Source organism: Canis lupus, chromosome 6 (genome assembly GCF_011100685.1).
Source record: "Canis lupus familiaris isolate Mischka breed German Shepherd chromosome 6, alternate assembly UU_Cfam_GSD_1.0, whole genome shotgun sequence".
Classification (NCBI taxonomy): Eukaryota; Metazoa; Chordata; class Mammalia; order Carnivora; family Canidae; genus Canis; species Canis lupus.
This window is the reverse complement of record NC_049227.1, coordinates 71716456-71735261: the sequence shown is the minus strand read 5'-3', so window position 1 is coordinate 71735261 and position 18806 is coordinate 71716456. Positions and strand designations below refer to the sequence as shown.

The window sequence follows — 18806 nt, the reverse complement described above, 5'->3', positions numbered from 1 at the left end:
ACCAGGAGCAAGCATTATTATCTAGTATTATCTCGCATTTTCAACATTTGCAAAGCATGTTCCTGTTGTGCTCTAGGGTTGAGTCAGAAGTTGCAGCCATTAAAAAGCCCTCTGTCAAGGAGAAAATGTGATTAGACCAACTGCTTGCACTGACACTTAAAAATTAACTGCAAATCTGTTTGGGGCAGCTAAGGCATTCCCTAAACACTTGCTAGTTGGGAATGTTGGCTTTCAAATCATTATTTTGTATCCCTTAAAGGTACATTTTAACTGTTTTAATATGTGGGAAACAGGCCTGCCAAATTGTGCTTATGGCTTTTTAACACAAGCAATTTACAAATGCAATGAAGCAGATAATAGGACACATGATACCGAATTTGAAAATCTGTGTTGATGACACTTCTGCTGTAGAAACATTTTTGGAAGCAGCCCCACATCCAGTTGCCTGGATAAGAAAAATGTTGTTTATCATTTCACAGGTGGCCTCTTCTACCCAATGGCGAGCTTAGGGTCATGTCCTTGAGTACAAATCAGTCTCTCTCGTGCTAACAATATTCTACGTAAAAAGATCTGGAATACATGCAATCAGCAAAATATAACAAACAGAAAAAAAAATCTCATTCAACACTAAAAAATTCTGTTCAAGCAACAGTTAAAACTAAGGGCTATCTTTCTTAAAATGAAGACTTCCAAAACAAGAGGAAGCGTAGGTATCTAATTTATAAATGCTTCTATATTTGTAAGGAATGAAAAGGTGACATTTAATATTGGGTTTGGTTAATTTAAATATAATAAGTTTTTCATTAAGAAAAGCTTACTTGATTCTGGGGAAAAGTATGGGGAGGACCCTAAGCTCGCCTTGTTCCACGGATATTACTAGATAATATCCACATCAGTGTAAACACCCAGAAAACAACCCAAAGATTGGAAGAATAGACTCTCCATAGCTACATACAGAGAAAAGCCCCCCCCTCCCCAGAGCGTAGGGACGGGTGGAAATGCAGTCAGGAGCTAAAAGACCCACAGGACTGTCCATGGGAGAGAAGGATGTCACAGGCACAGGGAGGGGAGAGAAACAGAACCTTGCACACCAGGCTCCTGGAATACAGATACCCATAATATTTGGCTTTGAAAACCAAAGGGGACTAACTTTGGAAGTCCTAATAAACATGGGGCTTAACATCTGGAACTTTAAAATCAGCAGCTTGGCTCTAGGAGAGCTGGAGGGCCACAAAACACAGAGTCCCCACCCTTAAAGAGATAGCACAAATAACAGCCCCACTGAGACAACATAGTAGCAGTTTTTTTTTAAATTTTTAAGTAATGTTTACACCCAACATGGGATTTGAAAAATCCCTGAGCCAGAGCCAGGTGCCCCTAGAAGCAGCACTTTTTAAAAAAATGCCTGGGATATAGGGGGTGGACATGTATTTGCTACTCTCAGACCCTGTGGGCAGGAATCCTTGAGAGACTTCGAGAGTGAAAGAGCTGGCAGGTGCCATTTCCTTCCTCCACTCCCTACCTAAATACGCAGACACCTACAGGAACCAGTGCAACCTGAACACTTTCCACCTAGCTTGATACGGTGTGCGTGCTCCCTGTGGGCTTCTGTAGACCTGCCCCCTCCATCCCTATCAGCCTCAGCAGAAATTCTCCCAGGCAGCTGCCGGTGCACTCCGAAGTGGACCAGTGAGGACACTGCTGCCACCACACGCACGCCCACACATTCCCCCATGCACCTGTGCTTTCCAACATACCCTTGGCCGGAGAATACCTAAGGCAGTGCCACAAGCCTGGCACAGTCCTAACAGGGACCAGTACAACTCCGAAGTGACTCCTAACCCAGGAAGAGGGAAAGATAACCACGTGCACCAGACTGACTGGAACCCCAGTAAGGTGCTGGGGGCAGACATCTGATCTGACTGCAGCCCTACCCACCAATAAAAACTGCTCAGAGGACAACACAAGGAAAGCACACTGAAGTTGGGTGCCACCTTAGCTCTGGCAAACAGCTGGTCTGACTCAACTCAGGCACAAGGTGATCCCAGAATGGCCTATTAACCACACAGGTACTAAATGCTGCTCACAACAAAGAGACACTGCAGACAAGTCACATAAAGGTAAATGCAGCTCAGCTACAATAGAAGAGTGTATGCAACACACATAGGAGACAACCCTGAAGCACCAGGTTCTGGTGAACAGGGAACATCACACTGCAAGGGACTACAGAACCTCTTCTTCAAAAGCCCATGGCTTTCAAGAGCATGAAACATAGCTGACTTTCTAATACCTAGAAAGAGACACAGAGTTACATAAAATGAGGAGTAGAATCTGTCCAAACAAAACAGCAGGACAAAATCACAACCAGAGAGCTAAATGTAAGGAGATAGTTAGTCTATATGTCTGATAAAGAATTTAAAATAAGGGTCACAAAAATACTCAGTGGACTTAAGAGTGGAGGACCTCAATGAGACCCTCAACTCAGACAGAAAACAAAGAATCAATCAGATGAAGAAACAATAGCCAAAATTAAAAATACACCAGATAGAATAAATAGTAGACTAGAGAAAACAGAGAAATGGATCAGTGACCTGGAGGACAGAGTAATGGAAAGCAATCTGACTGAACAGAAGAGAAAGAGAAAAAAAATACAAAATGAAAATAGACTAGGGAACCTCAGTGACACCATCAAGCATAATAAGATTCACATTATATGGATCCCAGAAAGAGGAGAGAGAAAAGGGGGCAGAAAATTTGAGGAAATAGGTGAAAACTTCCCAAATCTGGGGAAGGAAGCAGAAATCCAGATCCAAGAGGCACAGAGAAGCCTCAACAAAATCAACCCAAGGAGGTCCACACCAGGACACATAATTAAAGGCAAAAAAAAAAAAAAAAGTGATAAGGAATCTCAAAGGTTGCAAGAGGGAAAGAAAAAGGACAATTATACATTAGGGGAACCCTGGAAGTCTATCAGTCTCCCTCTACTTCTGTCTCTGCCTCTCTCTCTCTACCTCAAATAAACAAATAAAGCTAGAAAAAGAAAAACAAAGCCCAAAACCAGAAGGAAATAAGATTACATAAGAAATAAACAAAATATAAACTAAAAAAATAGAACAGATCAGTGACACCAGGAACTGGTTCTTTGAAAAGATCAACAAAATGGATAAACCTTTACCCAGACTCACCCAAAGAGAGGGAGGGAGGGAGGGAGAGAAAGACAGAGGGCTTAAACATAATCAGAAGAGAAATAACCAATACCATAGAAACACAAAGGATTATAAGAAAATGTTATGAAAAAATATATACAAATTGGACAACCTAGAAGACATGGATAAATTCCTAGAAACCTATAACCTCTAAAGCTGAATGAGGAAGAAATAGAAAATCTGAATAGACTGATTACCAGCAATGAAATCAAATCAGTAATCAAAAAACTCCTAATAAACAAAGGTCCTAGACCAGATGTCTTCATGGGTGAATTCTACCAAACAGCTAAAGAAGAGGCAATACTTAATCTTCTCAAACTATTCCAAAAAACAGAAGAGGAAAGAAAGCTTCCAAATTCATTCTATGAGACCAGATTTACCCTGATACAAAGCCAGATAAAGATACTACAAAGAGAACTACCAGCTAGTCTTTCTGAGGAACATAGATGCAAAATCCTCAACAAAACATTAGCAAACCAAATCCAACAATACATTTAAAAAAATCATTCACCATGACCAAAGAGGATTTGTTCCTGGGATACAGCGTAGTTCATTATTTGCAGATCAGTCAATAGGATACACACATCACATCAAGAAAAGATAAAAACCATATGAAAACCATCATTTCAATAGATGCAGAAAAAGCATGTGATACATATAACACCCGTTTATGTAAAAACCTTCAAAGAAGTAGGTTTGGAAGGAGCATACCTCAACATAATAAAGGCCATAACTGAAAAACCCACAGCTAACATCATACTCAATGCTGAAAAACTGAGAGCTTTTCCCCTAAGATCAGGAACAAGACAAGGGTGTCCACCAAGCATTTTTATTCAACAGAGTACTAGAAGTCCAGAAATCAGACAAAGAAAAGGCATCCAAAATGATAAGGAAGAAGTAAAACTTTAGAACTGATTAATGAATTCAGTAAGGTCACAGGTTACAAAATCAATATACAAAAATTCATTGTAAAAAAAAAATTCATTGTATTTTTATACACAAATAATGAAGTTAAAAGAAATTAAGAAAACAATCCCATTTACAATTGCACCAACAATAATAAAATGCCTAGGAATAAGCTTAGCCAAACAGGTGTAAGACCTGTACTTTGAAAACTATAAAATACTGAGGAAAGACCTTGAGGACAGTAAAAACCAACGGAAAGATATTTCATGCTCATGGATTGGAACAACAGATTGTTAAAATGTCTTTACTACCCTAAACAATTGCAGATTTAATGAAATACCTATAAAACTACCAACAGTAGTTTTTACAGAACTGGAACAAACAATTCTAAAATTTGTATGTAACACAAAAGACCCCTAATACCCAAAGCAATCTTGAAAAAGAACAAAGATGGAGGTTTCACAATCCCAAATTTCAAGATATACTACAAAGTTGTAGCATCAAAACAGTGTGAGACTAGCATGAAAATAAATCATAGATCAATGAAACAGAATAGAGCACCCAGAAATAAACCCATGATCATATAGTCAAATCTTCGACAAAGGAGGCAAGAATATGCAATGAGAAAAGATAATCTCTTCAACAAATAGCTTGGGAAGACTGGTCAGCCATATGCAAAAAAAACCCAAAAAAACAAAAAAACAAAAAAACAAAAAAAAAAAACAAAAAAAAGAAAAAAAAGAAACTGAATCACTTTCTTACACCATACACAAAAATAAAATGGATTAAGGACTTAAATATGAAATCCGAAACTGTAAAAATCCTAGAAGACAGCACAAACACTAATTTCTTTGACATTGGCCATAGCAACATTTTCCTAGATAGGTCTCATAAGGGAAATAAAAGCACAAATAAACTATTAGGACTATACCAAAATAAAATGCTTCTACATAGCAAAGGGGACAGTAACAAAACTAAAAAGCAACCTTTCATTCCTACTGAATGGAAGAAGATATTTGCAGATGACATATCTAATGATGGGCTAGTCACCAAAATATATAAAGAACTCACACACCTCAAAACAAATAATCCAATTAAAAATTGGGCAGAAGATAGGAACAGACTTTTTGCCAAAGAAGACCTACAGATGGCCAACAGACACATGAAAGGACGCTGAACATTGCTAATCATCAGTAAAAATGCAAATCAAAACCACAATAAGGTATCACTTCACGCCTGTCCAAATGGCTAAAATCAAAAACACAAGAAACAAGTTTCTTGGGCAGGATGTGGAGAGATAGGAATGCTCATGCACTGCTCATGGGAATGCAAACGGCTGCAGTCACTGAGGAAGACAGTACGGAGGTTCGACAAAAACTTAAAAATAGAACTACCATATGATCCAGTAATTCCACTACTGGGTATTTATCCAAAGAATATGAAAACATTAGCTTGGAAAGACCTATGCTCCCCTAAGTTTACTGCAGGATCATTTCCAATCGCCACATTATGGAAGCAGCCCAATTGTAATGAATGGATAAAATGGTACACACACACACACACACACACACACACACACACAAAACCCCACAAAATGGAATATTACTCAGCCATAAAAAAGATGAGATGCTGCCATTTGCAACATCATGAGCATAAAAAATATATTGCTAAGTAAAGTCGGAGAAAGACAAATTCAGACTCCCTCTGCTCCCAACCCCACGGTGCTAAGACCAACTAACCACCTTCCTCGCAGCCTTCTCGCCCCCAGACATTCCCTGCCTCAACCACTCCCTTCCTCCAAGGTTCTCTGCACCTTGACATATCAGCTGTCTCCTAGAAAACCAGTGTTTGGAGCAATAACATTATTTTTGCTTTATGATTTCCATCACATGTGGAATTTAAGAAAAAGAAAACAAAACCAGACTACCCAAGAAATAGACTTAACTATAAAGAACAAACTGATGGTTACCAGAGGGAAGGTGGGTGGGGGGATGGGTGAAATAAATGAAGCGGATTAAGGGTACACTTATAACGAGCCCTGAGTCATGCACAGAATTGTTGAATCACTACATTGGACTTTTGAAACAAATATAACACTGTATGTTAGCTATACTGGAATTAAAATTTTAAAAAGAAAAACTCTTTTAAAAAAGAAAAAGCTTACTAGAACAATTTTAAAAATAAAGAATTAGAGTTCTTCAAATTTCTTACTTTAGAAATAGTGTTTCTTTGCCAAAACAACATTTCTAAGCTGTGATCTGACAGGAAAGCACATTTTAGTTTCAAAGTAGACTAACATACTGGGATGTCCTGTCAGAGCTGCTGTCCATTACGTTTCCCCTTACCATGAACATTAGGATCATACCCCCAAGATCACAAACTAGAATAGGATGCCTGGTGAGGCATAACCTATTTTTTAAATTATACTTATTTATTAGTAGGGCAAACTGTTCACTATTTCTGTATATAGACAAAATCAAAGTCACCTTGGGATTATCTTTGTCTTTCAGAAGTTCACTTGAGTGACCTCTCAGTTATAAAAACATGGTTTCTCCTTTTTTCAAATTCCTTGGGATAGGGAAGACCAATTTTCTTCATGAGAAATGGACGAGTACTCAAACTTTTATGAGATTTCAATTTAGGATAGGTAGGATTGACCTGAACTAGGTCTGAAGGCCAAGAGGAATACAAATACCCCAAAAGGAACTTGCCATGAGGGTAGAGCCTGAGCTGGTCCCTAGGCTTAATGCCACAGCCTAAGAGTAGGGGCTGCATTCATTCAGACCCTAGCAGTGCTTTGGGGAGAAATGGCTGAGCACCGCATAAAGACTCAAAAGCTATATATTTGGATCGTATTGTAGGAAGCGACTATAGGAGTAGAAGAATCCTGATGAACACTTGACTAAGAAAGGACACCAAATGGCACCACCAAAATGTTAGATCTCCAGTAGACTACAGGGTCTCGATTTCTACCTCGACACTAGAAGTGAGACTTCACCCTTCTTGGCAGTTGGGGGTAGTTCAAGTCAGGCAAGAGGAGGATAGGCTGGATTTCCTGAAGCAATGAGTGCAAAAGCATCCATGTGTCCGTGTTACCCCACATACTTTATACCAGAAATGATGAGGTCAAGTTTGACCACATTTGGTTATTAATTAAGCTATTTTCTTTATTCTCTACCTCATTGTATGAAGGATTTATGACTGAATCATGCAAAGTCTCCTCCTTTCTGTACTTGGTACTTCCAAATCTACTGAGAAGTGCCGTTGGATTCATGATGCCCTTCCTTGAATCCTTTGCAACTGATCTATAAATCATTTGCACATCAAGGCCCTTAACTGGTCTTATTTGGCTTGGAGGAATTGGAGAAGGAATCCCAAGCTTCATCAGATTCAAGGGGAAGAGACACAGACCCATACCTCTCAGCAGAAAGAAGGGCAAAGAAGTCCCGGCCATGTGTTAAAACTACCTTAGTCCAGCCTCCGGCCACACATTTTTACATTCCCACTGCAATCAAATATGTTTATACTCTCCCACGATCCCCGGAAGTCTCATCCAATTAAAGCATCAGGCTCAGGTTCGAAGTCTGGATATCATCACCTGAGTCAGGGCCAGGTGTGAATGGGGCTCTTCAGGCTTGGTTCCACTCCTAAGCGTGATCTTCAGCTAGATCACTGAATTCGTGAGGTAGATCTCCGACTTCCCACATTACTGTCTGCAGCAGCATTGCCAAACTGTCACCGCTATGTAGCAAGGTGCCCTTCCCTCCTGTTTCTAATTGCATTTTTCTCACTCTCCTTCAAACCCTGACAGTTTCCTCAAAATCCACCATGCTTCTGAACATGCCCTGGTTTAAAAATTCCGCTGTTTCAGGTTTTGTGAAGCAACATCCCACTTCCAGGTACAAAATTTTGTTCTGCTTATTTTTATACCTCCAAACCCACTGGCTTGATACAATCATTTTATTTTGCTCATGATTTTGGCAGTCAGAAATTTTGGGAAAGGCTCAGCTGGGGCCCATACAGTCATGTTGACAGGGACTCCAATCACCTGAAACCCTACAGAGTGAACAGTAAACACCATTGATTGCTGGGAATTCAGCTGAGATTGATGATTAGGACCCCTACATATGGCTTCTTCACATGGTCTGGGTCCCTCCTAGCACTGTGAGAGTTCTTGATTTACATTATTTTACTTTTCATTTTAATGTCCCATCACCTCAACTACTAGGGATAATTTTTTCTAAGACTGAAAAGTAAAACCCAAACCAAACTTTGGACCCTAAGTGCTTCATGCGTAAATATTCAACTGGAAATATACTTGAAAAGGATAAAATAAGGCAAATGCCATATGATTTCACTTATCTGTGGAATTTAAGAAACAAACAGGAAAAAATGAAGAGGGAAACCAGAAAGACAGACTCTTAACTATTGAGAAAAAGGATTACTAGAGGAGAGAACAGTGAGGGGATGGATGAAATAGGTGAAGCAGATTAAGAGGAGTACACTTGGGACCCCGGGTGGCTCAGTGGTTGGGCATCTGCCTTCAGTTCAGGGTAGGATCTTGGGTCTGGGGATCAAGTCTCACATTGGGCTCCCTGCAGGGAGCCTGCTTCTCCCTCTGCTTGTGTCTCTGCCTCTCTCTCGGTAGCTCTCATGAATAGGTCAAATCTTAAAAAAAAAAAAAAAAAAGGCATACTTACGAGCACTGGGTATAGAATTGTTGAATCACTCTAATGTATACCTGAAACTCCTAACACTGTATGTTAACTATACTGGAATTAAAATTCTTTTAAAAAGAGGAAATAAAAATCTATTAAATATTAAAATTATATTATTGCACAAGGATAACAAAGGACAATTTGCATAATAAATATTCCTATTCATTTTTCTAGTTAGTACAATAATTGGATAGCAACCATCAGTGAAGTGGGACAGAAGAGAGCTATTATCATAAACATTAGTTTGATCTTTCAAGGAGATGTGATTACCTTCTACCCAGACTCCACTTTACTCACTTGAACAGAGGTTCTGCTTTTCATTAGCCGAATGTCAAGTGCCTTTGTTGCATCCAAGTGTTACCCTAGCTGGCCATATTCCACATAAAGGGCAAAGAACAGGGTTTTTGTTTTTTTTTTCCTCAGTAGAATTTTTAAGAAACATGGCTCTTTCGTGGTAAACGTTTTATGAAAAGAAATGAACAAAAGACACACCTTTAGAAGGTCCTGATCTCACAAAATGGCAAAAGATGTCAAACTCCTGTGAACCTTAAAAATAAAACCATCAATTGTCTCACCAGCAAAAATGGGGCTTACCTGGGAACAATGGAGCAAACTACAGCAGAGCTGAGCAAAGGCGATGAACACACCTTTATAGAGCGAAAAAGGAAGCTGGGAGGGCTACCAAAAACAAAAAAGTCCATTGGATTCCCCTGGAATTTGAAGTACAGCGGTTTCTCCTTGGCTGAGTTATGAGTGCCTCTCATTGGCTGGGCTTTGCTGGGGGAGAGAACTTGCCTTCCTCCCTCGGGCTCCTAAAGTAGCAGCTCAGGTGGTACTGACCTTGTTGAATCCCTATATTGTACACCTGAAACTCATATAACGCCGCATGTTAACTATACTGGAATGAAAATTTGACAATAAAATACAAACATGTATGTTTTTCAATAAATGAAGGAGTAGTGACTTGGGGGTACCTCTCCTCCTGTTGGATTTACCATCAATGGGGAGTGGCAGACGGGAGAGCTCCTCTGCTGGCTTCCCAACTCCACTTTAAACAAGCTTTCCTTTTATTGACTTTCACACTACTCACAACACATCAGTGAAACTGAGTTAGCATCATCTCTCATCAATCAGGTGAGAGTATTTATTTTCTCATATAAAAAAAAAAAGTGTTCACACTCCTGGTAACCCCTGCTAATCATTTTCCTTCACTTTCTTTTAATCCAATGTAGGCCATAACTGAAGAGTTAAGTTTATCTTAGACTAGTTAGGTTATTTGTAGTTCAGGAATGAGGGAAGTGTGTATATATGTACATTTATATACTAAATATATATATATTTTTTAGTAAGTTTTGAGTTGTTCATTTTAATCAGTGATATCAGGATTAATTTGGAAGAATCACTAAATCCAATATTGAACAGTTTTTCATTGAGGAACATTTATCCTCCAGTTTCATTGAGGAACATTTATCTTCCAATTATGTGAATTAAGGTATTTATAAACCGAATCTGGAGATCTTAAAGAGGCCAAGTTCTTATCTTGCTCCGGGGGGGGGGGGAATGATGGGGTGCACTCTCATCCCTTTTCTCTACCGTGTCAACAGGAGAGAGAGTGACAGCGGCTTTCCCAGCTCTAGACAAGGACAGAACACGTTTCTCTGTGGATAACAACACACTGACTCTGAGAAATGGAGATCTCATATTTGTTATGCCATGAGATCTCCTGAAAAAAGATTCCAGGCACCATATGACATCCTTATGAAGTTCCTGAGTGCATTCAGACTTTAGTAACCGAAGTGATGGGTTGCCATAGAAACAATATAGCAAATTACAGGTAAAGGCAATTTATTAAAATTCAGAACTACATTACACAGTGATAGCAAATGAAATGCTGCCCAGAAGTATTATGTACCATTATCAGTGTCCCTGGATATCATTTCATTTCATTCACTCCTCACAGCAGCCCTGCAAAGTAGGTGATGTTTCCCTACTTCACAGATAAGAAAATAGAGGTTAAGAAACTAGCCCAAGTCAAACAAATAATACAAGGAAACCCTACATCAACTTGACTCCAAGTCTTCTTTTACCTGTTCATTGTTGTGAACATACCTACATAGCGAAATAAATTTTCAGCTTTCATGTTGTTTCAACATTCATAAAAAAAATTTATAGGGGATCCCTGGGTGGTTCAGTGGTTTAGTGCCTGCCTTCGGCCCGGGGTGTGATCCTGGAGACCCAGGATCGAGTCCCACATTGGGCTCCCTGCATGGAGCCTGCTTCTCCCTCTGCCTGTGTCTCTGCCTCTCTCTCTCTCTCTCTCTGTGTGACTATCATAAGTAAAATAATAATAATAATAATAAATAAATAAATAAATAAATAAATAAATAATAAAACCTTTAAAAAAATTTACAATAAGTTATTAACATAGGAAAGGGGGCACCTGGGTGGCTCAGTCAGCTAAGCACCTGCCTTGACTCTGGTCCTGATCTCAGGACCATATTGGGCCTCACATCAGTCTCTCCACTCAACAGGGAGTCTACGTCTCCCTCCCCCTCTGCCTGCCACTCTGACTACTTGTGCTCTCCCTCTGTCAAATAAATAAATATAATCTTAAAAAAAAAATCCCACACATCTCCCTTAAAAAAAGTTTCAGTTCCCTGACAAAAAGTAAAAGCAATAAAAAAAATTAGAGACAAGAAAGATGTGTCCCAAATTTAAACTAAAATTCTTTTAGTTGCGTAAGAAAATTTATTATAATTTGCAATTTATAGACTGTGTATTGTGCTACATCTGCCTTCATGTTTAGAAGTTTAAATGCTTTGAAGAAATAGCAAAGGAACCTTCTGGAGATCTCAGAGAACATTATTTAGTTCTATTATTCATTATTTAGAGTTCATTATTTAGTTTAGTTTGTGGTTTATTCTCCTTTATTCTTCTCTCCCTACTTTTCTTCCTGTCTTACTTTTTTTGAGTTCTCCAATTCTGTATAGTTACTGCACGGTATTCCTGAGATGATCTTTTGGAAATTACTTTCAATTGCTCTTCTCAAAATATTTCTGTTATTGGGAGATAAAACTGAAGAACACAGAAGAGCATTTTTCCACAGTTCCCAGGTAGGCACAGCCTTCTTTCTGCTTATGCTTTCTGTCCACACTAACTCTAGCCCATTCATTATTGGTACTAGAATTATTGAAGTTTTCTTGGCCCTGCTCTAATAATAATATATCAAAGTTTCCTAAGTCAGCATCTAAGGGACAGGACTTCAGTCTCAGAGGGGAAAAGAGATACATTCACATGCAATTGTGAGACCATTTTATAGAAAATATTTACTATCCTTTGGTAGGTTTTTTTAAAATGTAGATCATTTCTATGTATTTCCTCTTCATTTCCAACTTCATTGAAAAATCTTTAACCTAAAAGTAAATAACAGAATATCTCTTCCTGATAGGCAAAGACAGTAAGACTTCTTAAATGTCAATGAATTATGTGGTAAAATTCTTAATAATTGTTCCAACTTTTTAATGTGCTTATAAAAAGAAAAGTTTATGTATTAACTAATCTAGGCCCTAGTGCATACTAGTAAATAGCACATGAACAAAATTAGCTGCTTAATAGAAGGTCACAAGTAAAAATGATTTAAAAAATCATAAGTTTTTTTCTTATTTACAATCATACATACTTAAGTAATTTGGATTTGCCTTTGAATAAACTACTTTGTGTTTATTATTCTTTAAGTCTGCTACCCAATGAGTACTGGAGGGGCACATCCCCAACAGAAAAGACAATAATCCATAACAAGGCTTTGGGAAGAAAATGGTTAATGTTAAAAATCTGCCATTGACTTAGTTATCCCATTAGCAAATTTTAAATCTCTTCTATACCTGTATTTACTCACCCACAAGTCCTAAAAGGATGTAGGCAATGATGAACAGTATGAAGATGATGCAGCACAGAACATCTGTACAACTCCTAAAGACAAAAAGGAACACAGAATTAAAAGGGATCCAAAATGACATCTTACCTAGTGAACAAATAGAAGAAAGGGGGGAAAAATCATAGTGATATGCCATTTTATATCCAATAATTCTGAAAGGTGTATCAGATGTATTTCTGTAATCACAGACTTTGGTAGCATTAGAATGGTCATAGTGCCATGATTACAGAAACTCCCTCAGAATTCTTAGTATCTATTCTCTCTTGGTTCTTTATGCATATGATTTTTTTTTTTTGAGACTGGAGTCCAGTAACATCAAGCAAATATATTTTTTATTTGAAATTGTAATTTAAGTTTTTTGGTTTTATGATTTTCCTCATTGTGCTTCCTCAATGTATGATATAGTAAAAAAGAAAAAAAGCCATTTTTTTCCATTTCTCCCTCCCTCCATTATCTTTCTACACACACATTTAAAGGGTGCTGTTTATTGCGGCACCTGGGTAGCTCAGTCGGTTAAGCATCTGACTCTTGGTTTCAGCTCAGGTCGTGATCTCAGGATCGTGAGATCGAGCCCAGGCTGGGTGTGAGCCTGCTAATATTCTCTCTTTCCCCCTCTCCCTCTGCACCTTCCCACCTCTCTCCTCTACAAAAAGGAGGGGGAACTATTTATTAAGTAAAGGACTGACTACATAAGCTTTCTATGTGGAGTAGACTTGCAACTATACTCACAGTAATATATATATAATGCATTAAAAAATTAAATGGCTCAAAACTGTAACATGACCAGCCATTCTATAAACTAGTTATTGCCAAGCTAAGTTTGGAGAAAAACTGGCTTGTCAGAGGCTCAATAATTTGCTAAGGATCACAACTCAAGCTAAGATCCAGCAAGGACACTCAAGGCATTCACCTGAAGTATCGCCTGGGCCTAATATGATACCTTATCCAGCTTGTACGTGGCCTGGATGGCCAAAACTGTATCTTAAAAAAAGTAAGAAAAAATACCACCATTCTCTATTTGAAACTTAAGGAAAAATTTATTACTAAAGAGAAAAAGATCAAACTTTTGGAGAGGATTAAAAGTTGCACGTGAGAATTTTCATAGCAAAATCTTCTTTGCTCTTGAGGGCATACAGATATATGCTCTCGTGTTTTAGCGCAGGCTGGTTGATTGAAGTCATAGACTCTTTTTTTGTGATGGCAGCAGGAATAATAATGAATAATAATTGCTCGCTAACAGACACTGTAATAGCTTACGTTGGTAAAGCTCAGCTATACTTCTACTGCTTTCATGTACCCTGTGAGTTTCTTAAGAATAGGTTTTTAGGGGCAGTAAGGTGAGGTGACTTACTTAAGATCCATGAAAGAGAGGGAGAGAGGGGGTAAAGTACACCAAATATCTAGGTCTCTAATTCCTAACTCTTTCATTTAGCAGTTGTTCTAATATTTCAATTTTCAGTAAAGCCTCACATTAGCCCTATCTAAAAAATTTCACACTCATCCCTATTACTGTTCCGCACAATAGGACATGAGGCTTCCCTAGAGACAGTTAACCATGTTCAGTCCGTAAACTATCATTTGCTTAAATCCAATTTCAACCCCAGGAATTTTAAATTTCATTTGGATTTAAGACTTATGAGAACCATAAGAAGAAGCGAAGGAAACAAGTGCTCTAGTTTTCTTTGGCTGACAATCACAGAGGAGCAAAAACCTGCTTGGAGGTGAGGAGAGGATCTGGTTCACACGCATTCTAACACAGCCTACTCGGCAGGTCCTCATCCTACCAGAGCAGTTGTTAAATTGAGAGCAGTAGTCAAATAGGGAGAAATCTAATACGAAATGCCTGGAGGTAAGGAACTAAAGGAGAGAAAACTAGAACACTGGTGTGCCTTAATTAGAAATCCTGAAGTTGTTAAAGCCCTTGTGTTTAATCAGAACCGCCAAGAAGAGATCGGGTGTGACCAGAAGCACCTGCCAGATTGGCCAGCATCCTGTAATTATATGTCTGTACTATGGTTATACCAATATATTTACATCATATGCAATATACACCAGAATTCCTGTTGATAATCACCTAATGTTATATAGCATCATAATGTTAGACATTGATAACGTTATGTAGCAAGCACAGGGAGCCGGAAACGTATACCAGAACAAGGATTCAAAGAAACGTACCAATCTCAAAGGACAAGGCACAAGGAAAGCAGTAGAGTCCAAAAGGAAATTTTTTTTAAACTAAAACCCACAGTCCTCAGCTACCAGCACTGATGAATAGGCTTCAGCTGGAGCCTTGGTTCCATATGGGGTTTTACACCATGGTTTCTTTCGTGTGTGTATGTGTGTGTGTGTGCGTGCGTGTGCGCCAAGGACAGGCTGCAGCACCAGGGACTACTCCAGGCCCACACATCCATCCCCCCAGCAGTCTCTCCCCACAGTGGGATAGCATTTCTCAATAATTCACACATTGAGCTGTTTGGGGGTTATTTATTCTAGGACAAGGGAGGACGATAATGTATTCAAGTCTGCTTTGCTTTTCTGGTACGCTGCTTTGGGGAAATAGAAGACCACACCCCCTGGCCAGACCAGTTAATTTTCTATTATTTAAACACAAAAGAAGGTTGCACAAACTGCAAATCATGAATGGAATGTTCAAGAATCTCAAAAAACATGAGAGGTTTTCTTCTTTTAAATTTTATTTATCGGGATCCCTGGGTGGCGCAGCGGTTTGGCGCCTGCCTTTGGCTCAGGGCGTGATCCTGGAGACCCGGGATCGAATCCCACGTCAGGCTCCCAGTGCATGGAGCCTGCTTCTCTCTCTGCCTGTGTCTCTGCCTCTCTCTCTCTCTCTGTGACTATCATAAATAAATAAAAATTAAAAAAAAAATAAATAAATTTTATTTATTCATGAGAGACCCACAGAGAGAGATACAGAGACATAGGTAGAAGGAGGAGACACAGACTCCATGCAGGGAGCCCGACGTGGGACTCGATCCCAGGCCCCAGGGTCACGCCCTGGGCCAAAGGCAGATGCTCAACTGCCGAGCCACGCAGGGGCCCTGAGGTTTTTTTAGATAAAACATTCCTATTTTGAAATTTGTTCCTGGAGTGATTTGAGCTCCTTTTGTTTTGTTGTTGTTGTTGTTGTTGCTATTGTTCTCATGGACCAATCTAAGTAATTTATTTAAGCCCTCTCCTGCCTAAGCAAAGGGATGGACAATCAGTGTACTGGTCACCACTTGATACACATAAGGGAAGTGAGCATAAGGTCCCACATACTTTTCCGGTCTGAGGGCAGAGTCATGGTCCAAACCAGAGCGGTGGTCCTCACTGGGGAGTGGGCCAGATTCTCTTTATTCATCCTCACAGCCAGTCGGAAGTGGATTCATGTGAGTTTCTCCCCAGGGAAAGGGCCTGGCCCTGATGTGGGGACGGGGGGAGGGACCTGGGTCTCTCCTGCTCTCCGTGGTGCAAGCTCGGGAAGAGGTTCAGCATGCTCACTTGCACACCAAGGAGCGCTAGAAGTAGGTGAGAGCCTTCCCCACGTGAGCTGAGCCCTCCTCCTCTTGGTGGCCACCGACCGGGACCACTGTGCCCCCACAGCAACTTAGCGGCCCTGAAACCAGGGATCCAGCTCCCGTTGCCTGTTTTGACCTGGACCTCTCTTTGTTATTTTAGAAATTTCCTCTTAAAAACAGGGGGCAGGGGATCCCTGGGTGGCACAGCGGTTTGGCGCCTGCCTTTGGCCCAGGGCGCAATCCTGGAGACCCGGGATCGAATCCCACATCGGGCTCCCGGTGCATGGAGCCTGCTTCTCCCTCTGCCTGTGTCTCTGCCTCTCTCTCTCTCTGTGACTATCATAAATAAATTAAAAAAAAAAAAACAGGGGGCAGGGTGCCTAAGTGGCACAATGGATTAAGGGTGGGACTCTTGGTCTTTTTTTAATGGCTGAGTAATTATCTAACTATCTATCTACACCTCTTCTTTATCGATTCATCAGTCAAAGGGCATTTGGGCTCTTCCCATAATTTGGTTACTGTTCATAATGCTGCTATAACATCAGGGTGCATGTATGGCTTCAAATCAGTATTTTTGCATCCTTGGGTAAAATACCTAGTAGTGCAATTGCCAGGAAACAGAGTACTTCTTTTTCTAATTATTTGAGGAACCTCCATACTGTTCTCCAGAGTGGTCGCCCCAGTGTGCATCCCACCAACAGTGCAAGAGGGTTCCCCTTTCTTTGCATCCTCGCCAACACCTGTTGTTTCCTGCGTTGTCAATTTTAGCCATTCTGACTAATCCCTGTAGTTTTGATTTGTATTTCCCTGATGATGAGTGATACTGAGCATCTGTTCTTTTTTTTTTTTTTCTTATGTCTGTTGGCCATCTGTAGGTCTCCTTTGGGGAAAAAAAAGAATATAGATTCATGTCTTCTTACCCATTTTTTAACAGGATTATTTGGGTTTTGGGTGTTGAGTTTTATAAGTTCTTTATTGGTTTTGTGTACTAACCCTTTTACCAGATAGGTCATTTGCAAATAACTAACCCATTCTGTAGGCTGCCTTTTTGTTTTGTTGATTGTTTCCTTCACTGTACAAAAGCTTTTTAACTTGATGAAGTTCCAATAGTTCATTTTTGCTTTTGTTTCTCTTGCCTCAAGAGACATGTCTAGTAAGAAGTTGCTATGGCCGATGTCAAAGAGGTTGCTGCCTGTGTTCTCCTCTAGGATTTTGATAGCTTCTTGTCTCTCATTTAGGTCTTTCATGATTTTGAATTTATTGTTGTGTCTGGTATAAGAAACTGGTCCAGGTTCATTCTTCTGCATGTGGCTGTCCAGTTTTCCCAATACCATTTGTTGAAGAGACTTTTTTTCTTTCTTTCATTGGATGTTCTTTCCTGCTTTGTCAAAGATTAGTTGACCACATAGCTGTGGGTCCATTTCTCGGTTCTCCACTCTGTTCCGTTGATCTATGTGTCTGTTTCTGTGCCAGGACCACACTGTCTTGATCACTATCGCTTTGTAATCTAGTTTGAAGTCCAGAATCCTGATGCCTTCAGTTTTGCTTTTCTTTTTCAAGATTGCTCTGGCTATTCAGGGTCTTTTCTGGTTTCACACAAATTTTAGGATTATTTGTTATAGGTTCTGTGAAAATCACTGATGGTATTTTGCTAGGGATTGCATTAAATGTGTAGATGTCTTTAGGTAGTATAGACAATCTAACAATATTTGTTCTTCCAATCCATGAGCATGGGATGGTGTTCCATTTCTTTGTCTCATCTTTAATATCTTTCATCAGTGTTTTGTACTTTGTAGAGTACAGATCTTCTACCTCTTTGGTTGGGTTTATCCCTAAGTATCTTATGGTTTTTAGTGCAATTATAAGTGGGATCAATTCCTTGATTTCTCTTTCTGTTGTTTCATTATTATATAGAAATGCAACAGACTTCTGTATGTTGATTTTGTATCCTGAAACTTTACTAAATTTGTGTTATCAGTTCTAGCAATTTTTTGGTGGAGTCTTTTGGGTTTTCTACATAGAGTTTCCTGTCATCTGTAAAGAGTGAAAGTACGACTTCTTCCTTGCTGATTTGGATGCCCTTTATTTCTTTTTGTTGTCTGATTGCTAAGTCTAGGACTTGCAGGACAATGTTATTTATAGTGGTGAGAGTGGACATCTTGTCTTGTTCTTGACCTTAGGGAAAATGTTCTCAGTTTTTCCAGTGAGGATGATATTAGCTGTGGGTTTTTTTTTTTATATGGCCTTTATAATGTTGAGGTACATTCCCTTTATCCCTACTTTGCTCAGGGGTTTTACCAAGAGTGGATGTTGTACTTTGTCAAATGCTTTTCCTGCATCTATTGAAAAAAATCATATAGTTCTTATCCCTTCTTTTATTAAGGTGGTGTATCATGTTGGCTGATTTATAAATATTGAACCACCTTGCAGCCCAGGAATAAATCCCACTTGATTGTGGTGATGATTCTTTTAATATACTGTTGGATTCCATTTGCTAGTATTTTGTTGAGAGTTTTGTATCCATGTT

At 39.4% G+C, this 18806-nt stretch overlaps 1 protein-coding gene across 8 annotated transcripts in view; it reads right to left on the bottom strand.

The window, feature by feature from the left end:
* Positions 1-18806, bottom strand: part of SLC44A5 (solute carrier family 44 member 5) — a 340012-nt gene that overhangs the window by 88136 nt on the left and 233070 nt on the right. For all 8 annotated transcript variants that reach the window (XR_005361388.1, XM_038541647.1, XM_038541649.1 and 5 more), the window contains one exon: positions 12726-12799. Coding sequence is in view for 7 of the 8 variants with exons in the window: in XM_038541647.1 (XP_038397575.1) it covers positions 12726-12799 (74 nt within the window). In the remaining variant the exon portion in view is untranslated. The remainder of the gene's footprint in view (positions 1-12725; positions 12800-18806) is intronic.